Here is a 27,258-nt window from a genome sequence, read left to right as displayed (position 1 = left end):
GGTGTACAATTCAGTTCAGTGAGTTTTCCTGTAGAGAAGATATTTTGATAAAGCTGTATTTAACCATGTGTTTCAATTTTCAATTCCTTGTCTTTCCATCATATGAGCTTTACCTCATTTGCCTTTAAAATGATTAGAATATTAAGCTTAATGTTAAAATAAACTTTCATTAATTTGATTTCACTAATTTGAACACTTTTCTCTTTTGCGCTCTTTATATTAAATGTTCAACAACAATTAATAGGAAAAAAAAACATTGTAAGAATGCAGATATAGTTGGAGAACCAAATGCTCTACCTATTTAAATTATCAAGTTTCATATTTTTAAAAATACAGTTGCAAAGCACATAGAGGCAGATTCTACGCAGGCTATGATTTTGCGTAGGGTAATTAAAAATCAGTTCACCATACTCATTAAAGAAGAGCTTTCAAGGACTAAGCACTGACACAGTTCCCACAGTACTTGAAAATAATAAAATTGCTTTTTTTTTCCTCTCTTCTTGAACTCAGTCTTTTTTACTTAATTGAAGAGCTTTTCCATAAGTAAGTTCTATTGTGCTGCCTGTTCCTCTGTGTGTACTTTTGACACGGACAAAAGGAATGCACCTCCAGTGATGAGGTTGGGATACAGTCCAGACATCTAACACAGCCAAGATTTTTTTTTTTCAATGCAAAGCTTTTCATGTAGAAAAAGATACCTTAAAAGCATAATTTTACCTTTCAACTCAATAAAATATTTCAAAAAGGACGTCAGGGAAATTATTGTGAGTTCTTAATTATACTTAGAAGTAGATTACATAAGATAGACTTGTGCCTCAGCTCTGCTTAGACTTTTTTCTCCCTTTAAATTTCTTAATCTTTCCTTCTACTATGGAAAGAGTATAGAATAAAAAGTTTAAAAGCGGGATCCCAGCTCAGCAGTTAGAAAGAGTCGGTATCATAGTTCTCTAGAACTCTTACCATTTCTCTCTCTAAAGTTCCGTTTTCTCGTCTAGAAAATAAGACTAGTGATGATAGGACTTCTGTAAGGATTAAGAGAAATACTGCATTCTAAATATACGCTGTAATAGTGCCAGCATTTATGGAGAGGTACTAGAGTGAGGTGGACAACAGAGGGCTCTGGAGCCTGATGGGCATTTGATTCGACTTGTAACAGATCCCTGTCTATGTGTAAGGGATTTGGCGCCCTGTTTAATCGTTCTGTGTCTCATTTGTTATGTATTTGGGGCACAGGAATCCCACCCGAAAAAGATAATTTTATATTTAAATATTTTAAGTAATCTTATGGGTATCCAGAACCCATAATATACTCCTTAAAAGGCATCTGAACTCATATAGGTTTAAAATATTTTTTTTTAAATGAGCAAGCATAAACTTATGTAGTCTAACTTGACCTAATCCTGCTCCAGATTTAGCTCTCTCAAATACATGTTTATGAGAAGGAGCAGAGAAAATTGTGTAGCAGGATAGAATAAATGTGCTTACTAGAGAACTTTTCTTATCTTCTCCTTAATAATTAATAACAATAATAATAATAATGGTATATTAGTTGAACATTTCTGTATGATAAACACTATGGTGAGTATTTACATATATCAACTCATTTTTTATTTACAATTGCCCTGCAAGAGAATTGTTAGTGTGTGTATTACCATTTTACAGATAAAGGAACTGAGACATGAGGAGGATAACATAAGAGACTGAGGTCTCACAGGTAATCTATGGTGGAGTCATGGTAACCCAGCCTGACCACATAGCATGTGTAGTTACTTACATCCCAATAGTTTCCCCTTCTAGAATGTTGACATCTTGAGTTGACTGAACTGACCAACATTCATAAGCATCTTGGTACTTGCGTCATTTCTTCATGTCCAACCTCAAAGAGCAGCCAAATACCCCAAATAATTTTAAAATCATATTTATTAGTTCTGGCAATGTGGAAACATTCTAAGATAAAAGTGTACCTTAATTTAGAGCATGTGATAACACAGGTTACAGAGCTATACCATTGCATGTGTAACCTATTCTATCATGACATAAAATGTCACCACATAATAATATTTTTTTTCAAAATTAAGATAAATGAGAGTGGTAGTGCTAGGAGCCATAGAATATAATGATTAAAAATGATATAAGTAGTTTCTGTAGAAATTTCAATTTATTTTTCTTCAACTGTTTTAAACACAGAGCTTAAACTTTGAAAATCTCTGAGCAAATACAGGGTTTGATTACATCTTGTCTTCAAGAGTAACAACTTTTCTTTCCCTATGTCAACCAGCAGTATTATTATAGAAATGCTTGCTACACATCTGGTTTGTATTACCCATTTTATTGATTTAATAAAGAAGACAATACATTTCAACAAAAGTGTGGAGCAGTCTCACTTCCCTGCTTAACCCTGTGCTACACAGTTGTGTTTAATAGTGATTTGTGTTTCCTAATTAATTCATCTTGCTTCAGTAAAAGCTCAGCTTACTTGCCCCTGTCCTTTGCAATTTACCGTAATTTCTTTGAAGCACAGTGGTAGTGGCAACGGAGGTAAAGGTCACTTGGAAATTTCCAGCTGAGACTTTGTGACCTGTGGAACTATGCACTAACCTGAAAAGAGGGAAATCTAACAGCTCTAAATGCTATCACAGAATGCAGTTATAGAGATGGCAGAGGTGATTCAAAGGCTTTATTCATCTAGATATCCAGGAATACTCAGTGTGGTAGAAATAGTTACAGAATTTATGATCTTGACCTCAGGAACAGTTTATCTTATAACCCCAATTTTTTTATTAACCAACTTTAGAAATACATTTAATATTTGAATTCAATATATCTAGCTCTAAAATAGTTATACTGTGCACCAAACTTAACTCATTAGGATTTCATATGATTCTCAGAAGTTTTAATTTGGTCTTTTTTCTCCCAAATGATCCATGCTTCAACCATTGGTCCTTTTTCTCCCAAAAGATCCATACTTCAACCATATATGTATGTATATTTTTTAAATTATTTGGATATGGAGACTCCTGAACAACATTAATAACCTATTTTCAAATTGCTAAGCTTTTTTGAACACTTAGTATGTACTAGGTTTTTATTAAACATAATTGTCATTTTCACTGTAACCCAACAAAGTAAATATTATTATTCCTATTTTATAGATAATAGAAAAGAAGCATAAACTTGCTTGAAATCACACAAGTAGAAATGACAAACATGTGCTTAAAATATGAACTAATATATAAACAAATTATGGCATATTCATATAATGAGATAGTACACAATAAAAATGAGCAAATTACTAATACAGGTAACAGCATATATAAATCCTAAAAACATTATATTGAGTGAAAAAAAAGCAAGAGAAAAGAATGCATACTGTATGATTCCTTTTATATAAAATAAATACACAGGCAATACTATTCTGTGATGAGACGTCAGGATAGTGACTTGGGGGAGGCTTGATTAGGAAGGAACAAGGAGAAATTTCTGGAGTGATAGAATTATTCTATGTCCAGCTGGGGTGGTGACTACATGGAGAAAGATGCACAAACACCATATGCATGTATATGTAAAAAGTACAGAATGTAAGTAATGTATGCTAATTTAAAACTTTACACAAACTGATCTAACTCCAAAGCTATATGTCTTTCTATTTTGCCACAGTATTTGATATTTCAGATTTTGAAATCAGTGCTTTATAAAACGATGACTACTCCTATACAATCATTCTGTTCTAATTTTCTCCAGATTAAAACTATTTTAAAAAACAATTTAGACCTACTTGTGTTTTCTAAAGTGTTTTAGTACCAGCTTCTTTGCATTATTTTATGACTTTTTAAATTTCTTATTTAGTAAAATATTCTTTATTTATTATTTTTTACCTTAACATTATAAGCATTTGAGTAGAGACACTGAGGCTTCCAAATCATGTATTTGCTATTTTTAATGTTCTTATATAACCTCTTAAAATTTTTGGTGTTTGAAATTGTATTATAATCATTTTACAAGATTAAATCGTTCTTCTTTCTCTTGCTTTATCTTTTATTTGCAAGCCTTAGCTTGCCAGCCACAAACATACATAGCAATATTATTTATTATTACTGTCATCAGAAAAATCATACTTTTCTGAAATACTCTAAAGAAGAAGTGAAGAAATCACACATTGTGAGTTATTAAAACTATACAAACTAATATTGTAGGTGAGATATTTGAAAGTGACCTTGCAGTATATCCCTGGATTATTGTATTAAAGCCTGCAAATAAAAGGTACAAATCATTTCTGGACACTAATATGACTTCCCCCCTTATTGGTAATGAAAATATTAAAGTCTTCTGATTTATTCTACTGAAGCAATTACATTTTCTGGAAATTTGGAGCAGTTATTTAAGAGGATTGTTGTCTGTAATGACAGCTTTTTGGTGGATGGAGAATAAAAATATTTGATCTTTATGTAAAGGAGTCTTCTAGCTTAATAGCAAGAAGATATTTAATTTCTCATTTTTCTCTTTATATTCCTTTAATTGTGTTCATCTTTATTATTAGAGACATATTGACTTAATATGATTTTTTTCATCTATCTTCCAGAATTCATACTTTGTTCTTTTATCTTATAATTATTGATATAATTTTAATATAGTTTAACATATTTTAAAGTGTCATTTTCAAAACTTTAAGTCAGATTCCCTACCAAAAAAAAAAAAATGGGGATGGTAAAATCTGTTACATTATTCAGTCGTTTACCTGAAATAGAGATTTGGTTTTTCACAATACTTTGTGTTTTACACATAGGGAGACCCTTTCTCAAGTACATGGAAATAAAACTCTTGACTTTAAAACTGAACTTCAAAAATAGTGTTTATGAGGCTCAACTTTATTAATCACTGGGAAAGTACAAATTAAAACAATACCACTTCACACTAACCAGGATAACTACAATTAAATAGATATAAAGAAAAAAGAGGAAGGGATAGTTAACAAGGCTAAGACGCAAGTAGATTTCTCATACACTACTAAGGGAAATATAAATTGGTAAAAGCACTTTGAAAACTGGTTGTCATTATGTCCCAGGCATTACAGTTATACTAGGCATGTGTGCAACCTAAATGTATGCATATGATCACCCAAGGGCATGTTCTAGGATGTTTGTAGCAGCATTATTGGTCCTAGCACAAATGTGGAGATTACCAAAATGCCTCTAAATGTATAGAATGCCATACAGCAATGAAACTGAACAATATGGATGAATTTCACAAACATAGTTTTGAGCAAAATGGAGCCAACAAGAAAGAGTACATATGGCATTATTCCATTTATGTAAAATACAAAAATAGGTAAAAGTGATGTTGTTCCAAGTCAGGATAAAGATTCTAATTGGGAGTGATGTGATGAAGAAAACATGACAAAGGCTTCCGTGGTGCTGAAATATCCTAATTCTTGATCCAGGTGCTGGTTACATGAGTGTGTTCAGTTTTTAAATATGCATTGCATATGATATATGCACCTATGTATGTATGTCCTACTTCATTTAAACATTTGAAAAAAATATTTACATTTGCTCAAGTCACAAGATTTATGTTTTACAAATATAATATCCAGAATATTCAAGGAGATTTTTTTTTTTAGTCAGTGTGACAGAGATAGCTTATTGTAGGAGACAACGGATTTTAGGAAATATCCGTGACCATTGTTAACTTTTTTTTTTTTAATTTATTGGGCAGACAATTGCTAGTGAAATTACATAGATTTCAGGTGTACAGTCTGTATTATATCATCTATAAATCCCATTGTGTGTTCACCACCCAGACTCAGTTCTCCTTCCATCACCATATATTTGATCCCCCTTACCCTCATCTCCCACCCCGCACCCTCCTTGTTAACTTTTAAATAGTATATACAAGTTTAGCTTGTCATATGACAACCCAGAGCAAAGAATATGATTCCCTACCTTCTATGTGCCTAACTGTGGCTCCGTGACTGAATTCAGACCAGCGAGATAGAAGTATGAAAATGTCACGTGGCTGTTTTCAGGGACCTCTATTAAGAAACAACATGTACTCATCCTCTGTTCTTCATGCTTTCTTCTGTCTTTTACATGGTTGTTACCAGATGGAAACTCCTCTTTTATTGAAGATAGTGGGGCAAAAAGATGAAATGGAATCTGGGCCTCTTGATGACTGTGGATTTTCCGTAATAGCTTTGAATCAAAAAGCCAGATTTTTATATAAAAGAAAAATAAAACTATATGTTTTATTAACTATAATCTACTGCTAAGCAACACAAAATTAATATGAATATATAGAAAAAAATCATTGCTCTTGTTCATTCCACTCAGCAAACAACTACTAAAGTAATTATTAGGTATAACGTGTAATCAACAACTGTATGACAAATATTGTGAGTACAATACTTCCATTATAGAGTTGAACAAACTGAGTCTCATAAAGGTATGCAAAGTCACACATCTAGCAACTGGAAAAACAGAGTTTGAACTTACCTCTACTCAGTTAACTAGATTCAGTATTATGGCCTTCACACTCAAAGCCCTGGTAGTGGAAAAATCTATCTATCTGTCTTTATCTATCTATCTATCTATCTATCTATCTATCTATCTATCTATCTATCTATCTATCCATCCATCCATCCATCCATCCATCCATCCATCCATCCATCCATCCATCCATCCATCCATCTATCCATCCACCCATCTACCTATAGTATATCTGTCTACCTATAGTATAGAATATGTTATAACATTAATATGCACAATGGATTCATGGAGAGGGTGGGTTAGAAGCAAAAAGTTGAATTTGGCATGAGATAATAGAACCTGAATTGAGTAGCAGCAGATATAAAAATAAGACAAATTAAAATAGACATTTATAAGGAACTTTATTTAGGATAGCATGACTGATCAAGCATAGAGGCGAAGGAATTAATGATAAATATCAAGTTTTGAGTCTACAGTTTATCCTTGAACAATGTGATGACCAAAGGTGCTGACATCCTATACAGTCAAAATTTGAGTATAACTTTTGAGTATAACTCCCTCAAAGCCAATGAATAGCCTTTTTTTGCCCCAAAAGCTTACCAATAAAATAAGTATTCGATTAACATATATTTTGTAGGTGATGTGTATTATGTACTATATATAGTCTTATAATAAAGTAAGCTAGAGAAATAAAACAGTGTTAAGAAAATAGTAAAGAACAGAAAATGCGTTTATAGTATTTATTGAAAAAACCTGTATAAGTGTACCTGCACGGTTCAAACCATATTGTTCAAGGGTCGACTGTAATTGACTTAGAGCACATTATTCTGATTTTAAAGGCAATAAGGAAATAAGGGGGAATACAAGTTTAGAAGAGATCATTAGAAGAAAAATATTAAAGATGTTGACATACATAGAATTATAAAGATGCTAGAGAACAATTTGAGAAGGAAATCCTATATTTTTAATTTAAAAAGTTACAGGAAAAAATTTATTTTTAAACTTATCTAGAGAATATCAGTGAGTTTAAGTGGAATACTCTTCCCTAATAGATAGAAATAATTGATGCATTAAGGTCACACTGATTTCATTCAATATTTTATGCGATTTATAATGTAAATATTATTTAGACATAAGGAGGAGATAGCACCAATATTAATCCATCAATTAAGCAACTAAAGACTTTCTACAAATATCAATCATGTTCTGACAATGTTATTATCATCATAACCATAAAAAACCTTTGAATTTCTTTTAAGTGCTTGACAATTTCTTTGGCATTAAGGCCACAGGAAGATGTACGTGTTGGTTCTCATCCTCTAGAGACCTACAATACAGTAGAGGAAACGAGACAGATACACAAAAGAATAAAGAAGCCAATGCTCCGTGAGATGAGTGGCTCATATCATCAGTGTTGTAAGAGTTAGAGTCAGTTAACCTTCAAAAACTAGGAGGTTGTATTAGACTTCTCAAAGGAGCTGGGACTCAAGCTGAAACATAATGAAAGCTAAGAATTCAAGTGGATACTGAATTATATATGAATACTTTGGAGTATTATAGAGAACATCTCTGAGCTCCATGTGGTTGAAATCAAGAGAGTTTTGCTATTGTTTTCTATCTTAAGCTGATTTCCAGCCAATTCATCTAATAATTTCTTCTTGGAATTGCCTTGCTCTGATCGAAAAACTGTCCACTGTTACTTCCTAACATTTGGTATCTGCAACCATGAGCTTTTGATTCTGATCATCAAGCTGAAATACAGAAGGTTACATCACTCATTTACGTTATCACCCGCTCCCCATTTCCAATACAAATGTGACATTTCAATTTTGCACACTTCAACTCTCCTTAAATCATCTGTATAAAAACTTCAAAGCTTGATTGATGATGAATGAGCCATTGTCTCCTCAAGCACCCGGTTCTCATTAGCCTTTAGAGTCTCAGCTTATTAATAATGAACCTTGAGGGCTGACCCAGTGGGATAGCAGCAACTCATTGTGCTCCCAGCTGAACTGTCTGGGTTTGGGAAAGATACAGGAGTCTCTGGACCAAGTCCATTCCAGGGATGATGTATTAACTATCACAGTTGGATGATGTGAGCTTTATTACTTTTGTGTCACTATCTGCCAACAGACTTGTGTGGCTTAAGGTGATGACAGTGAGAAAGACACATTGCTTTATGTCGGAGAAAGTCTAGTAACTGCTTCCTGCAGCTTCACCTTGAAAATGGGCTTTTGCCACTTTGGATTTTGACGTCTTGATTGTGACCTTTGGCTTGAATAGGCAATGTAAGTCTGATATATGCACTATTAAAACATCCCCTCTGTAATTAGACAAGTGCAATATGTCTAATCTTTATTTTTATGGTCATTGTAATTCTAAGGTTGACCTGTAGATGCAACCATGCAAAACGAGACATTTAGATATACAGTCAAGAATTAAGGTTAAGTATTTCATTCTTGCTTACTAGGTCTTTTTTTTTTTTTTTTTTTTTTTTTTTTTCGATTGTGGTTAGTAGCTTTGTGAGTAGAAGTAAAATGTTTCCCATTGATAGCAATCATATAGCCTTAAGTAGAATATGGTTAACTGGATTCAAAATTATAATCTTTATTTTGTAAAAAGAAAAAGGCATTCAATCTTATTTATGAAATGGTTACCAATTGTGCATAGGGTCAAAGCAATTTTGCCGACTTCTGAAATCTAGTAAGGAGGTCATATCAATCCGTATTTGCAGCAGGGATGCTACATCACAATTAAGCTAGTTCATACAGGGAGGGGAAAAGCCGTGATTCGGTATTTTATCACATTTTCTTTCGAGAGAATATATTTGCAAAATGTCAACAATTCTCTTAATGGTCATTCATCCCCAAATTCACTATAATAACTAGCATTTGGAAAGAAATGAAGAGTAGAAAAGAACTTATTTAAATAATACAAACATTTCCTTCTTCATTACACTCATGCAAATGGGACTACAAGGAAGAAATGGTTAAATGGACACTGTGGATTGGAAGGCTAAGACGCCAGTACTGTGTATGCCCTCTTTAAAATGTCATATTGGCACTTTACATCTTCCTAAATGACAATTTAAGGAACTATATGAGATAGATTTATGGTTCAATATAAAGCCATGCTTTTAAAATTCAGTGTAGCATACGCTAGATAATTTGCACAGGTTTGGGGAAATTTGGTATGTGTGGGGTAGCTCAAAATCATTATGAATCAATTGATAAATAATTGAATTTGCTGTACAAAATAGGTTTAAGGATACCAAGGAACATATCTAAATGTGCCCTGTAAATGTCAAACACACTGCCTGCAGTAATTTTGTACATTATCAATTAAAAGCATTTTATCATAAAAGTTATCTTTTCAGTTTATAAAAACTAACCTCAAAATTAGATATATATTTATATTTTTTCCAAAACTCAAGATATTATATATTTATTACTCTATTCAGAATACATTTTCCTAAACTCACGATATTAGATTTTCTTTCACAAGGCAAATATTTATTGTGTGTCTGGCTTGTACCTTGCATAATGCTAGACACTGGGGATACAGTTTTGAACAAAACAGACATAATGAAATGCAGAACCAGTTAAGATAAGCTATAGAATGTCTATGGAAAAGCATCATGTTCATTCTTACTTTAATTTCATCAGAATGAAATTTAAAATTAGGAACTACAGTAGAAATTAACTGATCAATGTTTGTGGCAAGTTCCATGATACTTATTTTTTCCTGCTCAATTTAACAAGTATTCATTGAGTAACTATTGTTCAAGATGTGGTGCTATAGTGATAGCACTGAAAAATAGCCTTGCCTTCATATAGTTTCATCTAACATGTCAGTTATAAATAGGGTGCTACATATGTTTAATTTAACCTAATGGAGAATAGTGTGGTTTAGAATTATTTTAAATACAAAAGGATTCACAATATTTTTACTTGACTTGCATGGATTAATCTAGTAGGAAATGTTTGAGACGCAAGCATATGTAAGTGTTTACTGGAATTTTTGAGTAATGAAATGATATTTTTTTTCATAGAATGCCATATTTAATATATCTCACTGTATTTAACCATGGCATTTATTACAAAGACACAGTGATGTTTTGTGGACGTGCTGGAAATATTTTTATATGATACGATAAAATGCATAGCAGCTTTGTTCTACCAATTGTTCCAATAACCAAGAATCTATTTGTGTCTCTCTTAATTTACTCTGATATATGTTCTAGAGTACAAGTGACATACAATGGAATGAGATTACCTTGAGTTTGCTTACTTATTCAACATTTCCAGAATCTTTTCACTCTTCTAGACTATATACGTCTTATTTGACTATCGATTAAATTTGTGTCTCATTTGCCTATCCTTAGAATTAGAAATTGTCTTTCTGTCATGGTTTTAAAATTTAATTATTAATCACTTAATTTTATGTGAGTGGAAGGGACACTCTTGGGGTAACACAGATGATACCTTCCAATAAATCTTTAATAATACTTATGGAAAATTCCCATGTTCCTGTGTTAGAAAAGATACAGCTACAGTATAGCCAGACATTTTTCTGGTATCTTTTTGGATAAATATCTTACCAAGCTGTTCTCTCTTTCTAATCCTTGTCCCTCATTTTAATTAAAAATATAATCAATTCTCTATAGGCAACCAAGGCAGAAACTTTAGGTTAGCCCTATGTCCAGTAAATAATCTATGTGTCTATCAACTCTCATATAGGGCAATAGATTTCCCTAGAAGTTCATAGTCCAGAAATAAATCTAACTGAATATTTCCCAACAAAAGCATATTAAATAAATATTTTAAAATCATATAAAGTTATACAATCAATGCAAACTATACAAATGAGTAAATGCAATTTTAACATAATATCCTGAGATATATTTACATAATCAAGTCTATCAAAAGAAAATGTAAAATAAAATATGCAGTAAAACTCTATCAATGTCAATAAAATACATAGTTTTTGGTTGCAGGGTTTGACATTCAACTATACAGTAGGATCTAAGCCAAATGTAAAGGATATAAAAGACTAATTTCAGGGCAAATGCACTCATACATGAATAAACTATCCATCATTAAATACTAAAAATTGATAAATCCTCTTGATCAGAATTGCTAGCAGATGCTTGGTTTTGAATTTAGGATGATAAAAATGTCATCCACATTGATCATGATTATAGTCTTAATTTAAAATTTGAACATGTAAGATTATACTTGAATTATTATTGCCTCCTTTCTCTATCCTTTTTGAAGTATTAACGAAGCTCTTGAACAAAATATTTCAAAGAACAAATGTAAACATTGGTAGCAGAGTAGTATTGTAGAAGAGATTTGATGAGATTATTATTTAGTATAATACAATCTGATTCTATTTGAACATTTGTAAATAGGAAGTTAGAGAGGAATACTGTGTCCCTTCATTATAAACTATTTGAATTAAAATGTGAGTTTGGAAAAATATAGACTCTTTCTACAATGTTTGAACAATTACCTTTCCTCTTCACTTTTTTTTTTTTAAGTAGAACTTATCCAAATGCAGACTGAAAAATAACCTTTATTTCCTGGATAGTAGTCAAAATATCCTTTCTTTGTCACCTAATAAAGAATTACTCAGATAGCAGAAGAGCATCACCTAGTGTCTCATGAGAAAGCTATTAGTATGAGACCGTCACATTAGTTAGATAGAAATGTAATGTCAAACTTTAATGTAGAAATCCATTTTCACAATCTTTCTTATGTCTTACATCTCTCTTCTGCTTTGATGAAGGTTGTATGATTAGGTTATGAAAAATAATGAACTGGATTTTAGAAGTAGAAAGATTATCTAATTTCTTTTCTTTTTTTTTTCCTCACCTGAGAAAATGGAACCAATAGTCAGTGAAAGGATTGATGATAGAAAGGAGAGTTATTTTAAATGTGGGAAGTCCTGCAAAGTCAAAAAAAATTCTGGAGGATTTTATATATGCAACACAGGAAGGCAATTTAGATGTGTCTACCATTTCTGCATCCACAAATACCTCTTTTATGGAGTCACATGTTACTTTCATTATTTTATGTCCCTCTTTGGTTTGAGGTGACTCTTTTAAAGTTTAAGTTGGGAGATGCACAGGAGAGATGATTTTCTCAAGGCCATCATGGAAGACATTGTTGCTTGCCTTCCAAATATCCATCCACTTCTTCTCCCTCACTAACACCAGTTGCTTGTTTGGATCTTGTTCAAATATTGATATGTCCACCTATATACTTGCTTCCTCAGCCTCACTTGCAGTAAGAATGGCCATGGGCTATCATTCTGGCCAATGAAGTACAGGCATAATCCCTGAGGAGAATATCTCTTCACAAATAGATAGTTGGAGCCTCTTTAGGAGGAAGTTTCTTGCTTGCTCTTCTTTCTTCACATGCCTTTAATTCAATACACAATTTTAAATGCAGCAGCCATTTTGTGCCTGGAGAGAATAAAGTCGACACACAAAGCAGGTTGTGGGTACCGTGGAGTAGCTAAATTAATCTCCATAACTGCTTTCTCTAGGTTTCTTATCTTGTGAGAAAAATCATCCGCTATCTCTTTGAAGTATTAGTCATTGGGTTTTTGTTACTTGTAACTGAATGCTTTATAGACTGATACATGATTTCTCTTAACTTCTTTTTTTTTTTTTTTTAATTAAACAGAGGGGGAAATGTAGATATTGGGCAGGAAGACCTTATGTATATTTCTAACCAATTTCTTCAAATAATAAGAAAAGTATTTTGAGAGGAAATATCTACTTTTTTTAGGATAACTTAAAGCTATCTGAAAAAGAAGTAATATATATGGTCGGTCATTGTTCAGGAAGACAAGTTACCTGATCAAGGCCAGTGTTGTCAAATAGAGAAACAAGCATTAGTGTATTTTATTTCATGGTCATGCCATTGTCCCAATGACGATAGGGTATTTTATTATATCTTGTGTTGTTCTTAAAGAATAATTGGCAATTCTATTGAATCTGCTTGAGACAAAGAATATTTTTGTGATTGAAGCATTCATTTTAACTTCCATTTTGTGTTAATTACTTACCTACTGGCTCCAGTCAATTTCACATTGACTGAAATAATTTTTATTAAGGGAAATTTGGCAACTTGTACCAAAAGTCTTAAAAATCTTCATACTCTATGACTGTATAATGTCACTTGTGGAAATTTATTTTGAAGAACTAATCTAAGATAAATACATTTAATGACCAAGAAGAAGAAACTGATTTAAAAAATGCTACTGAATTTGTGCTCTGGTATATGTCGTGTTCTCACTAGAAATAATGTAGAAAAATATTTAATTATCACTAACTGCTCACCACTTAACCTTAAAACTAGCAGATCATGAAATACTCCAGTTTCAGAGGAGGAAAAATAAAACAAACAAACAAAACAAAACAAAAACAGAAAAGTGTCTATAACAAAAAGTTAAGAATGTTACCTCTTAGTGTTTGGATTGTGAGTGGTTGTTTTTCTTTTTTTCCCCCTAAATTTCTAGCGTCAGTTTATATGATACAGTAAAATATATTTTAAAAGGTACCTTGGCTATTTACAAAGTAAGTCTCATGTAACATTGAAAATAGTTTAAGAATAATGCATTTTGATAAACTACCTTTTTATCAACAAAAAGTTTGACAACAAATCTTTGTTTGTTTGTTTGTTTGTTTGTTTTAATACAGAAATCCTAAACGGTGGAGTCTATGTAGACCAGAACAAATTTCTTTGTTATGCAGACACAATTCATTGGCAAGATATTGTTCGGAACCCATGGCCTTCCAACTTGACTCTGGTGTCAACAAATGGGAGCTCAGGATGTGAGTAGTATTACCCTTTTTAATGTCTCAAAATGTTTTTCTACCTCTTGTGAAAAGGAACGACTTTTGTTTATCATGCCATTAATAATATTTTGAGTTTTGATTGCATCCACTGAAATGTTCAGTTACATATGACAGTTATTTTTCTTTAAAAAAAAAAAAAAACTCTCTTTGTAGTTTGATACTTCCCCTTTACAAATTATCATTAATATGAGCCCTTTCACTAAATCTGAATTACTTTACTGTATCTCCAATATCTAAATATGTGACCCATTGTCCATAAATTTAAAGACAATGTATTACTAATACTTAAACTGTTTGTGACCCATACTTCACTGAGTAAAAGATAGTAGAACAAAATTTACCTATCTTTTTACTTTGATTAAAAAAAAAATAATAATATTGAACATTTTAGATGTAAGCCTTCATTTGCCCCTGAAACCTTCATGGTAATATTTTTATGACAATCTCAAATACTATGAATTGAGTGGAGAAATATAGATTTTTATATTGAAGAAATATATGTTATATTCTGATCTTAGCCTCATAAGCTATCCAATTTCCCATTCTTAAAATGTATTGTTTCTACCAAAGAGAATTTATCAGATTCAAAGTGTTTAATACAATTAACTGGTAAACAAGTAATATTCAAACTATCATTAAAAATTTTGAAAATTAGTTTGCCAGGAATCTATTTCATTTTCATAAAGCAGGCTGTGCTGTCCCCACATTTATTATTACTGACATTTGTATGAGAACAGAATCTTTATCAAGTGTTAACCTGGGTTTTATATTTCTCATCTATTATTATATATTTCCCACCTGAAATCAAAACTATCTTCACGCAGTTCAATAATTATTTGAAATTGCACTGATTGTGTTATGACACTTATGTAGGAAATCAAACTCCAAGGGACAATTATTAAGTTTCATGATGGTCCTAAGAATATAATGGGAAATATGAATATATTTGATTTAAACTGACAGCTGTGTTTTCAGTAAATGGCTAAAGTTTTTTTTTTAAGTAGAGTAACATAATTTTCTTGTCACCATTGAGCAGAAATTTGTATGAGATTTCATCGTTACGGTGTTCAAGTTGCCTACTTCTTAAAATTACATGTGAATAAAAAATTGAATCTATTCACACTAACAAGGCTAATGATGTGCTTCAGAAATGGTTCTCATTTTCAGTCTGCCCAGACTATTGTACAATTTACGGGGGGGGGGGGGGGGGGGAATGCATAGTGGTATGATACGATGAAAGGCCTGCTAGCTCTCAGCAGATTAGAGTGACTAGCCTGTAATGCATAAACAACATCAGGCAATATTAAAGCCCAAAACAGAAACCAAAGAGAAGTGTGTCCCCCAGCTTCACAGGATGTGAAAAAAGAAAGGTTTGTTGCACTTTCACATATGGCATCTCTTTTCGGAGCAAATTTGGATGGCTGTGCTTATAATTAGTCAACTGTCGCTATATGTGTTTGTGCACGCGAATCATTCCAGGCACAAAACTTACAAATGCCAAGTAGAGCCATAATGAATGGTTCTTTACAAGTTACCTACCAATTGCTTATCAAAGTTTTATTCTTTATATACTAGTTTCATTTTGTTGACACATTATGTAATATACACTGCATGACACCATAGTTGATAATAATGAATCAGCTGGTCTTTGAATATTGGTTTCCTGTGGTTTTATCCTCAGTCAGATTCTTCTCCTTTCTCCCTGTTGGTGATCAAAGGCACTCTCATGGGTTTAAATGAAACTTCTATTCTGATGGCTCCCAGAACTACCGGTAACAATCAACCAGTCCCCCAAGTTAAAAATTTAGTGGTCATTATCGACTTCACCTTCTTGGTGTTTGGCATTTATATAATCATTAAATTATGCTGAATTTGACTATTTCTTGATTTTGTATATTTCTTATTTCCATTATTCCAGTACAACACTTCATCTGTTGCCTGAGTAAAATGATCGCTGAATTCTTAATATTGTGAGTCCACAGACTCTTGTGGCAGTTTGACACAACCCATAGTCCCCTTCTCATAGTATTTTTAGGTTAATAAATCAGCACAAAATAAAGATTGCTTATTGTAAATGTATAAAATATCAATAGTTACAAAGGATTACAAGAAAAATAAATTATATAAAAATACATTTATCATCATATTTAAAAAATAAATATATGATATAGTAATATGCACCATTGGTAGTATATTGAATAATAAGTTCAAACAGTAGGATTAATATTAAATTTTGTTTTGAAGTCTTGATAGGCACAAATATTATTTTAAAGAGAATAGTCACTTTAGCAAATGATGTTGGGTGAACTGGATATCTAACCACAAGATTGAAGTTAGACTTTTATATTATATATAAACATTAATTCAAAATAGATTAAAGACCTAAGCATAAGTTCCCAAAGTATAAAACTCCTAGAGGAAAACATAGAGGAAAATCTTCATTACATTGGATTTGGCAATGATTCTTGGATATGGCACCAACAGCACTGGTAACATAAGTAAAAATAGAAAAATGGGGATATATCAAACTTAAAAAAAGTCTGTGCATTAAAGGACATAACCAACAGAGTGAAAAGGCAATATACAGGCTAGGAGAAAATAATTATAAATCATATATCTGATAAGGGGTTAATGACTAGAATATATAAAGAACTCCTACAACTCAATAATAGCAACAACAATAAAAAAGTAAACAACCTGATTCAGAAATTAGGAAAGTACTTGCATAGACATTTCTGCAAAGATGATATGCCAATGGCCAATAAGATATGAACAGATACTCAGCATCATGCAAATAAAAACCATGAAATGTCTTCTCACGCCTATTAGAATGACTACTATCAAAATAGTGAAACGTCACAGGTACTGGTGAGGATGTGGAGAAATTGAAACCCTTGTACACTTTTGATGGGATTACAAAACCGTGCAATTGCTATGGAAAATAGTATGGTGGTTCCTCAAAAATTAAAATTAGAACTACCGTATCATCCAGCAAACCCACTTCTTGTTATATATCCAAAAGAATTGAAACCAGAGCCTCAAAGAGCTATATTTGCACACTTACGCTCATAGTAGCCTTATTCACCATAGTCAAGAGGTGGAAGCACCCAGATGTTCATAGATGAATGACTGGATAAACAAAATGTGGTATAGACACACAATGGAACATTATTCAGCCTTAAAAAGGAAGGAAATTATGATACAAGATCTCACTGAGACACTGAAAGAGGCATACTTCAGATGCTCCAGAGCCTACAGTCTTTTCTTTAGCTTACACCAGAGGCCACACTCATTCTCTATTGCTTTCTAAAAACCAAAAACCAGCCAACAATAGAAGTGGGACTCTGCAGGAATTGTCAAATTCATAAAAGAGCATTACGTTTAGGCACATAATTGCAGAAGTACTTATTTGTTTAAACCAGATGTTCTGCCTGTGTTCAAACCAGTAGTAAAATTTAAAACTTTCTTTTGATTTTAATATCTTAATAATTGCCCACTCCTAATAGTGCCTGTTGTGTTCCATATAGATACCGTGTTTCCCCGAAAATCAGACCTAGCCGGATCATCATCTCTAATGCATCTTTTGGAGCAAAAATTAATATCAGACCTGGTCTTATTTTACTATAAGACCAGGTCTTATCTAACATAATATAAGACCAGGTCTTATATTAAATTTTGCTCCAAAAGATGCATTAGAGCTGATGATCCGGCTAGGTCTTATTTTCGGGGAAACACGGTAACTTTCTTGAACTAGGAAATAATTGTCTCAGAATAGAGTGGAATTTAAACTGATTTTTTTAGTTTACGAACATTGTTACTCCCTCAATGTTAACACATTTACATAAAATAGAAGCAGTCTTCCAAGTTTCAACTTTTATAGTAGAGTTAAAAAAAAGTGGTAAGAAAATTTACCAGCAATGCATTTCAGTACAACGTCAGTTTATGTCTATTTTACATGCAGATATGTAATTTTACATAAATGCACATATAGAGTCAAATCATTCATAGTCTTTTTAAAAGATTATTTAAAATAAAGCTTAAATTAGGGAAATAGAAAAATGTAAATGTATTAGACAGGATAAATGAGTCCATATTAATTCAAAAGATAGCTTTTTGAAAAGACCTGTAAAGTAGAAATAGATTCTTCACAAACTTTGTATTAAAAAAAAATCAAAAGCACTAACGATCACTTAGGAATACAGAGGCAATTATTCTAAAAAAATGTTATCAAATAGAACAAAAGGAATCTAGGTATGTATTTGAAAAATGAGAGCAAATAGCAGTTCTGCTGTCTTTTTAATGTTCTTAATGAGAGAGTAAGAACTTGAACCTGACCCATATCAGAGAGGGCCTATGAGACTACATTATAAGATTTTCAGGTTGACTGAAATTCACTCCAAAAATTAATTTTTATTTAAGAACATTATAAGTTGCAAGCACAATACACCTGCTAGCTTACTTGTGTGTGTGTGTGTGTGTGTGTGTGTGTGTGTGTGTGTGTGTGTGTGTTTTAACTTCTTGGGATAAAAGTGCATTAAGTTTCACTTTTTAAGTAAAATTTTCATGACACATTTTGACTTTCATTATATGCAGTAGCTTCCTCTCAATCTACTATTTTATCAAATAGTATATATGTATATAAAGTTAAAGAAGTGTGATCCTTGCATTCCAGAAAGTGGAAAGGTATTATTTAGTGGTACCTTGCCTCAACCCCAGGTGGCTGAACAGAATTCTCCCATAATAGACTGCACTTAGCTCATCTCAGTCTTCAATCTGGAATAAATTCCGTTGTCTCTCCACTCTGGCCTCATTCTCTCACTACCAACCGCAGCCTCTGCTGACAGTGACGCCAGTAACCTCACAGCTGTTCTGAGCACACCCTCAACACTTTGAGACCCATTCTACCCTGATTCCTTCAAAACACAAATGAGACTAGTTATCAACAGGCTTTTGCTAATAATCAGAATGGTTATAGGAAGGGGGAGCCTCCAGAGACGCCTAAACTCCACATTCCGGCTCCTGTGTTACCAGTGGGAATATCCCTCACCACTGGGACCCTGGGACCATTACCAACTTTACGTACCAACTCCTTTATTTTTTCTTAGGCTTTTTACCCCTTTTCCAGGTGAAGGCTCATTTCATCTTCTGTGTCTGAATTAGTGGAAACAGTAATTTTTACATAAGGAAATGCCTATTTCAGGCACAGTCTATAGCATGACTCTGTTAGAAAACTGTTAGTAGTGCATCTCCCCAAAGGACTGTTTCTTCAATCTTAAGTTATAGCACAAGTCAGTGGTGTACTGGTAAACATTTAATAGCCACTCTACAAAACGTAGGGGAAAAACATCCCAATTTGTAGAGCTTGCTAATTTCCATGGTGTAAACATTCCTTAGCATGATCCTGAGAAACCGATGTGGATTGTGGAATAGATGCCCAGATAGCATGCCATTATGTAGCATTTCCAACCATACACATTCAATAGACATAAATAAACTCAATTTAATAATAAAAAATATAGTAAACTAATCAGGAAATGATGAATTTACAGTATATATTACCTTTGTTTAAATACAATTTAATTTTGAGTTTATATAATTTTATATTTAGAAATGAGTGTATTTAATAACCAGCTCTCAAAAGTCTAGAAAATCTGACAGTAGACTGTGCTCACTAACGTCATGTGTGAACATCAACAGCCCTGTCGAGGTAATGCTGGGCTAATCCCTGTCCGATGCTTATAATTTCTATAATGATGCAAAGAGAAAATTAAGCCTGCACATCATATATGGTGTGAACAGATTCAGGCTCCTAGTCTCCTGTGGAGCAAATGATGAATAACACACACACACACACACACACACACACACACACACACACAGCTGAAGAAAGAATACCTCTTTAGGAACAGGGCAGTTTAACTGAAAATTTATAGAGGTGAAATATATGAATCTTCAGGGTCATATTCTTCTGACATTTTTAACTTAAATTATTAACAAGTACACTTAGCTTCTGCATTCATGTTGACTTCTTACACTCAAGATGTCTGCAAGAATTATGGATAGACATTAGCTTCATTTAAGTAATAGTCTTACAGAAATGGAGCCTCTCAGAGTAAACTGAGTTTCTGCCTAAAAGATGGACTCCACTGTACCCCACAAGCGTGCTGCTCTTGCTTTTAAAATGGTCAATTTTCTACCTTCAAATAAATTTTCATGACCATAGCTTCTTGGAAGGAAACTTAAATTTACGTAAAGTGATAGCAGAGGTGTTGTATATTATGGTCTAACATTACAAAAGGACAAGGTTCTTTATATCCAGAGATAAGCCGATTAATGGTTTCCAAACTCAGACATGCATCAAAATCTACTACCAGAGATCCCCCATGAGTAAGTTCTGTTTAAGGAGAGGCATCTATGTATCTTCACAATTCTCTAATTGGTTCTAGGGACAAGGTGTAAGAGACAAGGCTTGGTATAGGATCACTATTCTAGTAAAATGATTAGCAAAGCCTGTAATGATGCATACATTTCACACCATATGCTGATTCAAAATGGCAGAATACTCGGGCTTGCTGCAAATGAGCCAAATACCAAATTCGTGAGTCCCTCCTGGTAGAGTATCTAGCTCTGTGCTGTCATGTGAAACTTCTGTCACTAATTTCAGCAATAACAATAGTAATGCTTTAGGTGCCTGTGACTTTCAGGGCCTGGGTTATCATAGGCACTCAAAGAACTCTATTTCTAACTCTTATAGAAATTCTGTAATGTAGGTATTAAGATTCTCATTTGGTGTCACCGAGAGCCTTGGAAGCCTGCTAGTGGCTGTCTTTCAGTGAATGGTTGAAGAGATCAAAATTTCATGAAAGCAGACCTCTAGGCCTCATATTGTCCGGTTGGTGGCAGCCCATAGTTTTTACTATTTCTCTGAATCTTACTTTAAAATAAATTTTAACAAGCCTTTTCACTATGAGACTCTTCATTGAAATGTACACACACACACACACACACACACACGGACACATACAAAGGGTGCCAAAAAATGTATAGACATTTTAAGAAAGAAAAAAAATACTGTATTAAAATTGTAATAATATATACTGATAACAAAAGATGAATACAAGTCATATTTGACTTCTGCAATTACAAGAGGTGCTCAAAGTTGTTACCATCAGTGTAATTTTAATACAGTTTTTTTCCTTTCTTAAAATGTGTATATATTTTTTGGTACCCTCTGTATATATCATTACTCAACTAACTGTTGGTGATGTTAAGAAAAAGGATTTCACACTGTTCGGACAGAATGGAGAAAGGCCAAGTAATCAGAATAGTCAGCTTTTCCTTGAAGTAGTAACTCCTAACCTTTTTTGTAATGGTGAATTTTGGAATTGGCAATTTTGGGAACTGAATGGCATTTATCTTAGTGGGAGGAAAAAGTAATAAGAGCTAAACACTCTGTTGAAATTGCATGGCAACCAATGAAAATCTAATCAATACGAATTAGTCAAAGATAAATCATTCCAATGTTTATGGAGGGATGAATGGATAAGCAAAATGTGGTATAGACACACACAGGGCTATTACTCTGCCTTAAAAAGGAAGCAAATTCTGGTAGTTGGTAAAACATGGATGAACCTTGAGAACATTTAGCTAAGTGAAGTAAGCCAGTTACAATAATGACAGACACTCACTTTTTTAGGTATATAAAGGTTGAATAACTATGGTGTACAACTGAAACTAATGTAATATTGTATGTTAGCGATATTTTCAATAAAAATATTTTTAAAAGACAGATACTGTCTCATTTCACGATATTTAGAGTAGTCAAAATCATAAAGAAAGAAAATATCCTGGAGGTTGCCAGAGGCTGGGGGGGAGGGAAAATGAGGAGTTGTGCAATGAGTATATTATTTCAGTGTTACAAGATGAAAAGAGCTATAGGAATTAATGTGGTGATCATTGCACAACAATGTGAATGTGTTTAACACCACTGAAGTGTGCTTTTCAAAATGGTTGAGATGCTAATTTTAGGTTATGTGTATTTTCCACAATAATGTTTTTAAAATATAGATCTAGGAACATTAATGTGATTATCAGTAAGAGATATCTAGTGATCTTACACATTTTTAAATTCCATTTGTTACAATTAAAAACGTATGTACCCCTATATAAAATATTAAGTCACCCTGCTATATGAAGATTTGCAAATAATTCTAAGGCAGGAAGAATTAGGTGCAGGGGTTGAAATGCTGGGTTGATAAAGAACTTATTTAATTTTCAGAGACTCATCCTAACTAAATAAAATACATATTGACTCAACTAACAAGTACCTTAAAAATGTAAAAGGGATTTTTACATTTTATAAGGCATTCCACAGTTGATTTTTAAAAACATGAATCCCTGATTTTATATTTGCTATCTAAAGAAATTATGCAAAATTAAATGGGAATTATACTGAATCCATTCAGTATTACCTACCATCTTCTATTTTTCTCTGATCTGTTTCCTCTATAATGAATGGGTTAAGAGAGATTATGTGTGTCATACTCTGTTCTGCAGCCATCATTCACATATTTCACTACGTTCACATGTTTATTCCCCTTTACTAATGAAAGTGGTTTCATGGAACTCAGTTTCACAATTAACTAGAATTTTAAGAGCTTACTATTTTCCTTTTCTTCTCTAATGACTTAGAGAAAGCTTTAAAGTAAAAGGAAGATGTTTACAAGTAACTGAAAATTGTGTATTTAAGTTTCCCTTTTCATAACATTTGCCAAGAAGAAGTTTTGCGTGTGTCTTCCCTCTTCTATAGGTATCCTCTCATTAAGCCACTTTTATTTCAAAGTCTGGAGCAGAAGTGGGAGAGATAGATTGCTGGTTATACTGGAGGGTTGGCGGAGGGGAGTTGGCATCTCTACAGGGAACTGGGGGAAAATGAATAAGGAGATCAAGCTGCTAACCCACTTAGCAATCTTTCAAGCCTAGATTGTTGCAAGCAGCCGTATGCAACTTTTATTTAATTCTTTGCTGGCTGGCAAGAACAAATTATGTTCTATTTAGAGGTGATTCTTTTGGCAATTGTAGGTGCTCTTTCTAAGCAGGGGAAAAAATGGAAAGGAAATTATGCAGTGACATTTCTTTTAAAGTTCTCTTTTAAGTAAGAAAAATATATAAAAGGAAAAAAAAAACTTGATTAAAAAATGCACAAAGCAAAAGTCATCTCAAAATTAGGTGTCTTGAGCAGCCACTATTATTCTCCTTCCTCCTCATATTTTATTAAACAAAGATTTTGATCTAGGTAGGTTTAAAAAAATAGTTGGTGTTTTTTTTTTGTATAGAATTAATTCAAAGTCTGTACTCAAAAGTAGAATATAGCATTAAACTAGTTACCTGTGTGCCTGTTATTAGCTATCTTGCTAATAGTTCAACACTGTTAGTTATATGCTAATGTGTATTTTTAAAAATAATTTTCTTTACTAGAAAAAATACATTAATAAAACTCAAAGTTTTTAAATCAATAGAATGTTGGATAATCACGACTATTTCATTTCTAAATTTCATTAAGTTGCATACTTTTAAATAACAAATATTTTATTAAAGATTTGCTGTGTATTTTTATTAGAATAAACAAATGTCTAAAGGCCTTTGTAGTTGTATAATTGTCAGATATTTGCCTGGTTTGATTCCGTAGAGAAAGATAAATTAATAGTATACAGTCTTTCTAAAATTCTTATGAGAGAGTAAATCATTTCTATTAATACATAAAAGGGACCCAGACATTTTATCTGAGGGAATAAATTCAATGCATTGTTTCATCAATAGTAAATTAATTTAGAGTAAGTATAATATATGCTATTTTAAAAATATTTAAATGATCGTAAAGAGAAAAAATTAAATAACATCGTTCTTCCTCTCCCCTCTCTCTTCCTTCCTACTAAAATATTTTACCTGATCCTATTCCAAGGCAGCCCTCCCTGTGTCATCATCTTTTTTGCACAATTATTTTTCCACTTCTTTGGCTCAAAGAGTAGCCTAGTAGCTGAGCTCAATCTCAGGGGTTCTGCATGAATTTGAATCTTGATTCAAGGAGTTTCTAATTGTAATTGCTTAGTTCCTTTATCCTTCATTTTTTCTCACATGAGACCAAATTGGGATAATAAGTGAAAATCTTTAAAACAGTGCCTGCCACATAGTAAGTGCTCAATAAATATTAGTTATCATTTTTAGTGTTTATAGTTAATCGTTGCTCTTCTTTGAAGACACCTCTTATCCTGTATCCTATTTTAAAGTTGAGAATTGTAATTAGCCTTCTCTTAGTTTTCCATCATCATTTATAAGCAATAGGAATGAGAAGTGATGTGGGGAAAAATGGAGGTGGGGAGAAATGCTTTTTTTTTTTACTGCTTTTGACAGTCATATATATTACTCTTCATCATGGCATTTGAGGTCATTGATAGATGCAGTTAATTCCCCACATTCAAATCACAGATTTTAGCAACTGACCCAAAATTATCTTTTTTATTTATTTTATTTTTTGTTTTTATTTGAATTCCATGCAAGTCATTCCCTAGGTGACATTGAATAAGTGTCTGGGTAAATGTGCTAATTCTTGCTAATGGCTTCCCAACCACCTGAAATCCACTGAACTTCCTAAGTATTTGCACTTATCCTATCAGAGACCAGGCCTTATTGTGACATAAAGTGTCTTCCCATGTGGTTTTAATCTGCACTGTGTGTTGTGTCCTCTTCTGTCCCACATGACTATTCTATTGTATCTATTAACAAAAATAGATACTCGGTTATACTGATTAAGAGTATGGAATTTGGCCAACATTTCTGGGCTCCAACCTCAGGCCTACCTCAGGCCTATCACTGACTGTGTGATTTGGGGTAAGTTATTAAACTACTTGGTCTCAGGTTCCTCATCTGCAGTAGTATTTTCCTCCTAAGTTTGGCACAGGAGATAAATTGCCTAGAACAATGCTCCTACGTGATAAAATTACATTTTATTTCAGCTATGATTAACTCTTTAATATGCTAGTTGATAGGGACTCTGATTCTATCTGGAGGATTTGTATTTTAGATGGTTATGAGACCAACGATTGATTTTAGAAAACAGGAAACTGGGGCAGAATGCTAAGTAGTGGGGCTGATATCTAGGCTTAAGTCATATCATGATGTATATGCAGTGGTTTGTAAGTAATTTATCTTCCTTTCTTTCTTTCTTTTTTTTTTTTGTAAATGACTCAATTTCCAGATCTCTCCAGTAGTACATCAGCAAGAAACTCCATTGAAATACCTGTTGATGGAATCCTATTTTAAAAATTTATTATAAGTCTATTATTCTTGAATTATAGTTTTATTTGTGTTAACTTCAAAGGCAAATGAATGAAAAGATTTTACAGTAAGACATTTTAGGCTCATTACTGACTGTAATGCCTTTTGGGTCACTTTCTTATAATCTCCATCAATTTCAAAATCGCCTTTTCATTCTTTAGGCTTACCGTGGCATTTTAGAAATGTGCCTGTTTGTTAATGTGGTTGTTTTTATTTTAAGTGTAAGAACTCGGTGTGGGGATATTTATATATATATATACATACGTATATGTATATATATATACATACATATACATATATATATATATATACATATACATATATATATATATATATATATATATGTGTGTGTGTATATATATATATACGTATGTATATAACTAAGCCCCTTTGGCAGATGAAAGAATGGTAGGATCATGAGATGAGATGAGACTTGGGCTGTTATAGCTCAGGAGAGGTTCTTTAATATAGTGCCACGGAGCTTCCTAATCTTTTCCAATTTGTTAGCCATTTTTCTTTGTTATCTGTCTCAGTGATGTCTGATCTCCCCAACCGACTGCTACAGGCTAGCAATCTATAACAAAAACCCAGTCTCAATCTCAGATATAATAATAAAAATAGAAAGGCTACAAGATTAATGGTACAAGCTATAATTATAAAGTCCCAATCTACAGATATTATAAGACCCTTCAGTATTTACTCTTGGTGTGTTAGAAGCTGGGTTAGTACCATACTGTGAAGTTATTGGCCTCTTATTAAAGAAAAATCTTGGGTTATTCCACCTGGGAAGCCTACTGTGCTTTGAGTATGGGTAGGAACTATGGAGAAGAAATGGTTCCTTTCCATAACGAGCTTGTCATGATTTAATCCATTTCAGTTTTCCCATAATACCCACTTCTCGTTAAGCTGTAGAGGAGGTAGATCTATTCTTGGAACTATCAAATGGAACACGGATGGAAACAGAGGCTGCTCATGGAGACCATGCCACACACAGATAATGGAAACTTCTTTATGCTTATGGTGAAACAGACCAGTATATTGATTATCAATTAATATCTACTCTGACAGGATGAAAATGACAAATGTGGAAATACTCATGGTTTTCCTTTCCCATCTGCTCAAACATTCTGTGATGTCAGCCTGATCTTTCCAGCCCCCTTCACCAAACTGCCCCTCATACCTGCACACACACACACACACACACATACACACACACACAAACACACACAGTCTTCCTAGAGAGTTGCAATGCACACTTAGAATGCATAATAAAAAATGGGCAGAGAGTCATTTAATCCAAAAGTTGGAGGGAATGAAGTATTTAGGGAGAATGGCTAAGTTGATCAATGGTATAATAATGATATAATACGGGAAGATAGAAGGGTGAAAAGTTTGTGATTGAGGAAGGCAGAGAGAGAGAGAGAGAGAGAGAGAGAGAGACAGAGAGACAGAGAGAGAGACAGAGAGAGGAACTTGTGTGTAGTTTTGGTGAATGAGATACTTCAGAGAGTGACAGTTGTGTGAGTAAAGTGACAAAAGATTTGGAACTGTTGCCATGGACAATGCTTTAGA

At 33.0% G+C, this 27,258-nt stretch overlaps 1 protein-coding gene across 6 annotated transcripts in view; it reads left to right on the top strand.

Moving 5' to 3' along the window:
* ERBB4 (erb-b2 receptor tyrosine kinase 4) overlaps positions 1 to 27,258 on the top strand; it is a 1,041,923-nt gene that overhangs the window by 679,023 nt on the left and 335,642 nt on the right. For all 6 annotated transcript variants that reach the window (XM_074312694.2, XM_019727015.3, XM_019727016.3 and 3 more), the window contains exon 4: positions 14,194 to 14,328. In XM_074312694.2, the coding sequence (XP_074168795.1) occupies positions 14,194 to 14,328 (135 nt within the window). The remainder of the gene's footprint in view (positions 1 to 14,193; positions 14,329 to 27,258) is intronic.

The sequence above is a fragment of the Rhinolophus sinicus genome, chromosome 17, assembly GCF_057876585.1.
Source record: "Rhinolophus sinicus isolate RSI-liver-muscle chromosome 17, RSI-T2T, whole genome shotgun sequence".
Lineage (NCBI taxonomy): Eukaryota > Metazoa > Chordata > Mammalia > Chiroptera > Rhinolophidae > Rhinolophus > Rhinolophus sinicus.
This window is presented reverse-complemented; position numbering and strand designations above follow the sequence as displayed.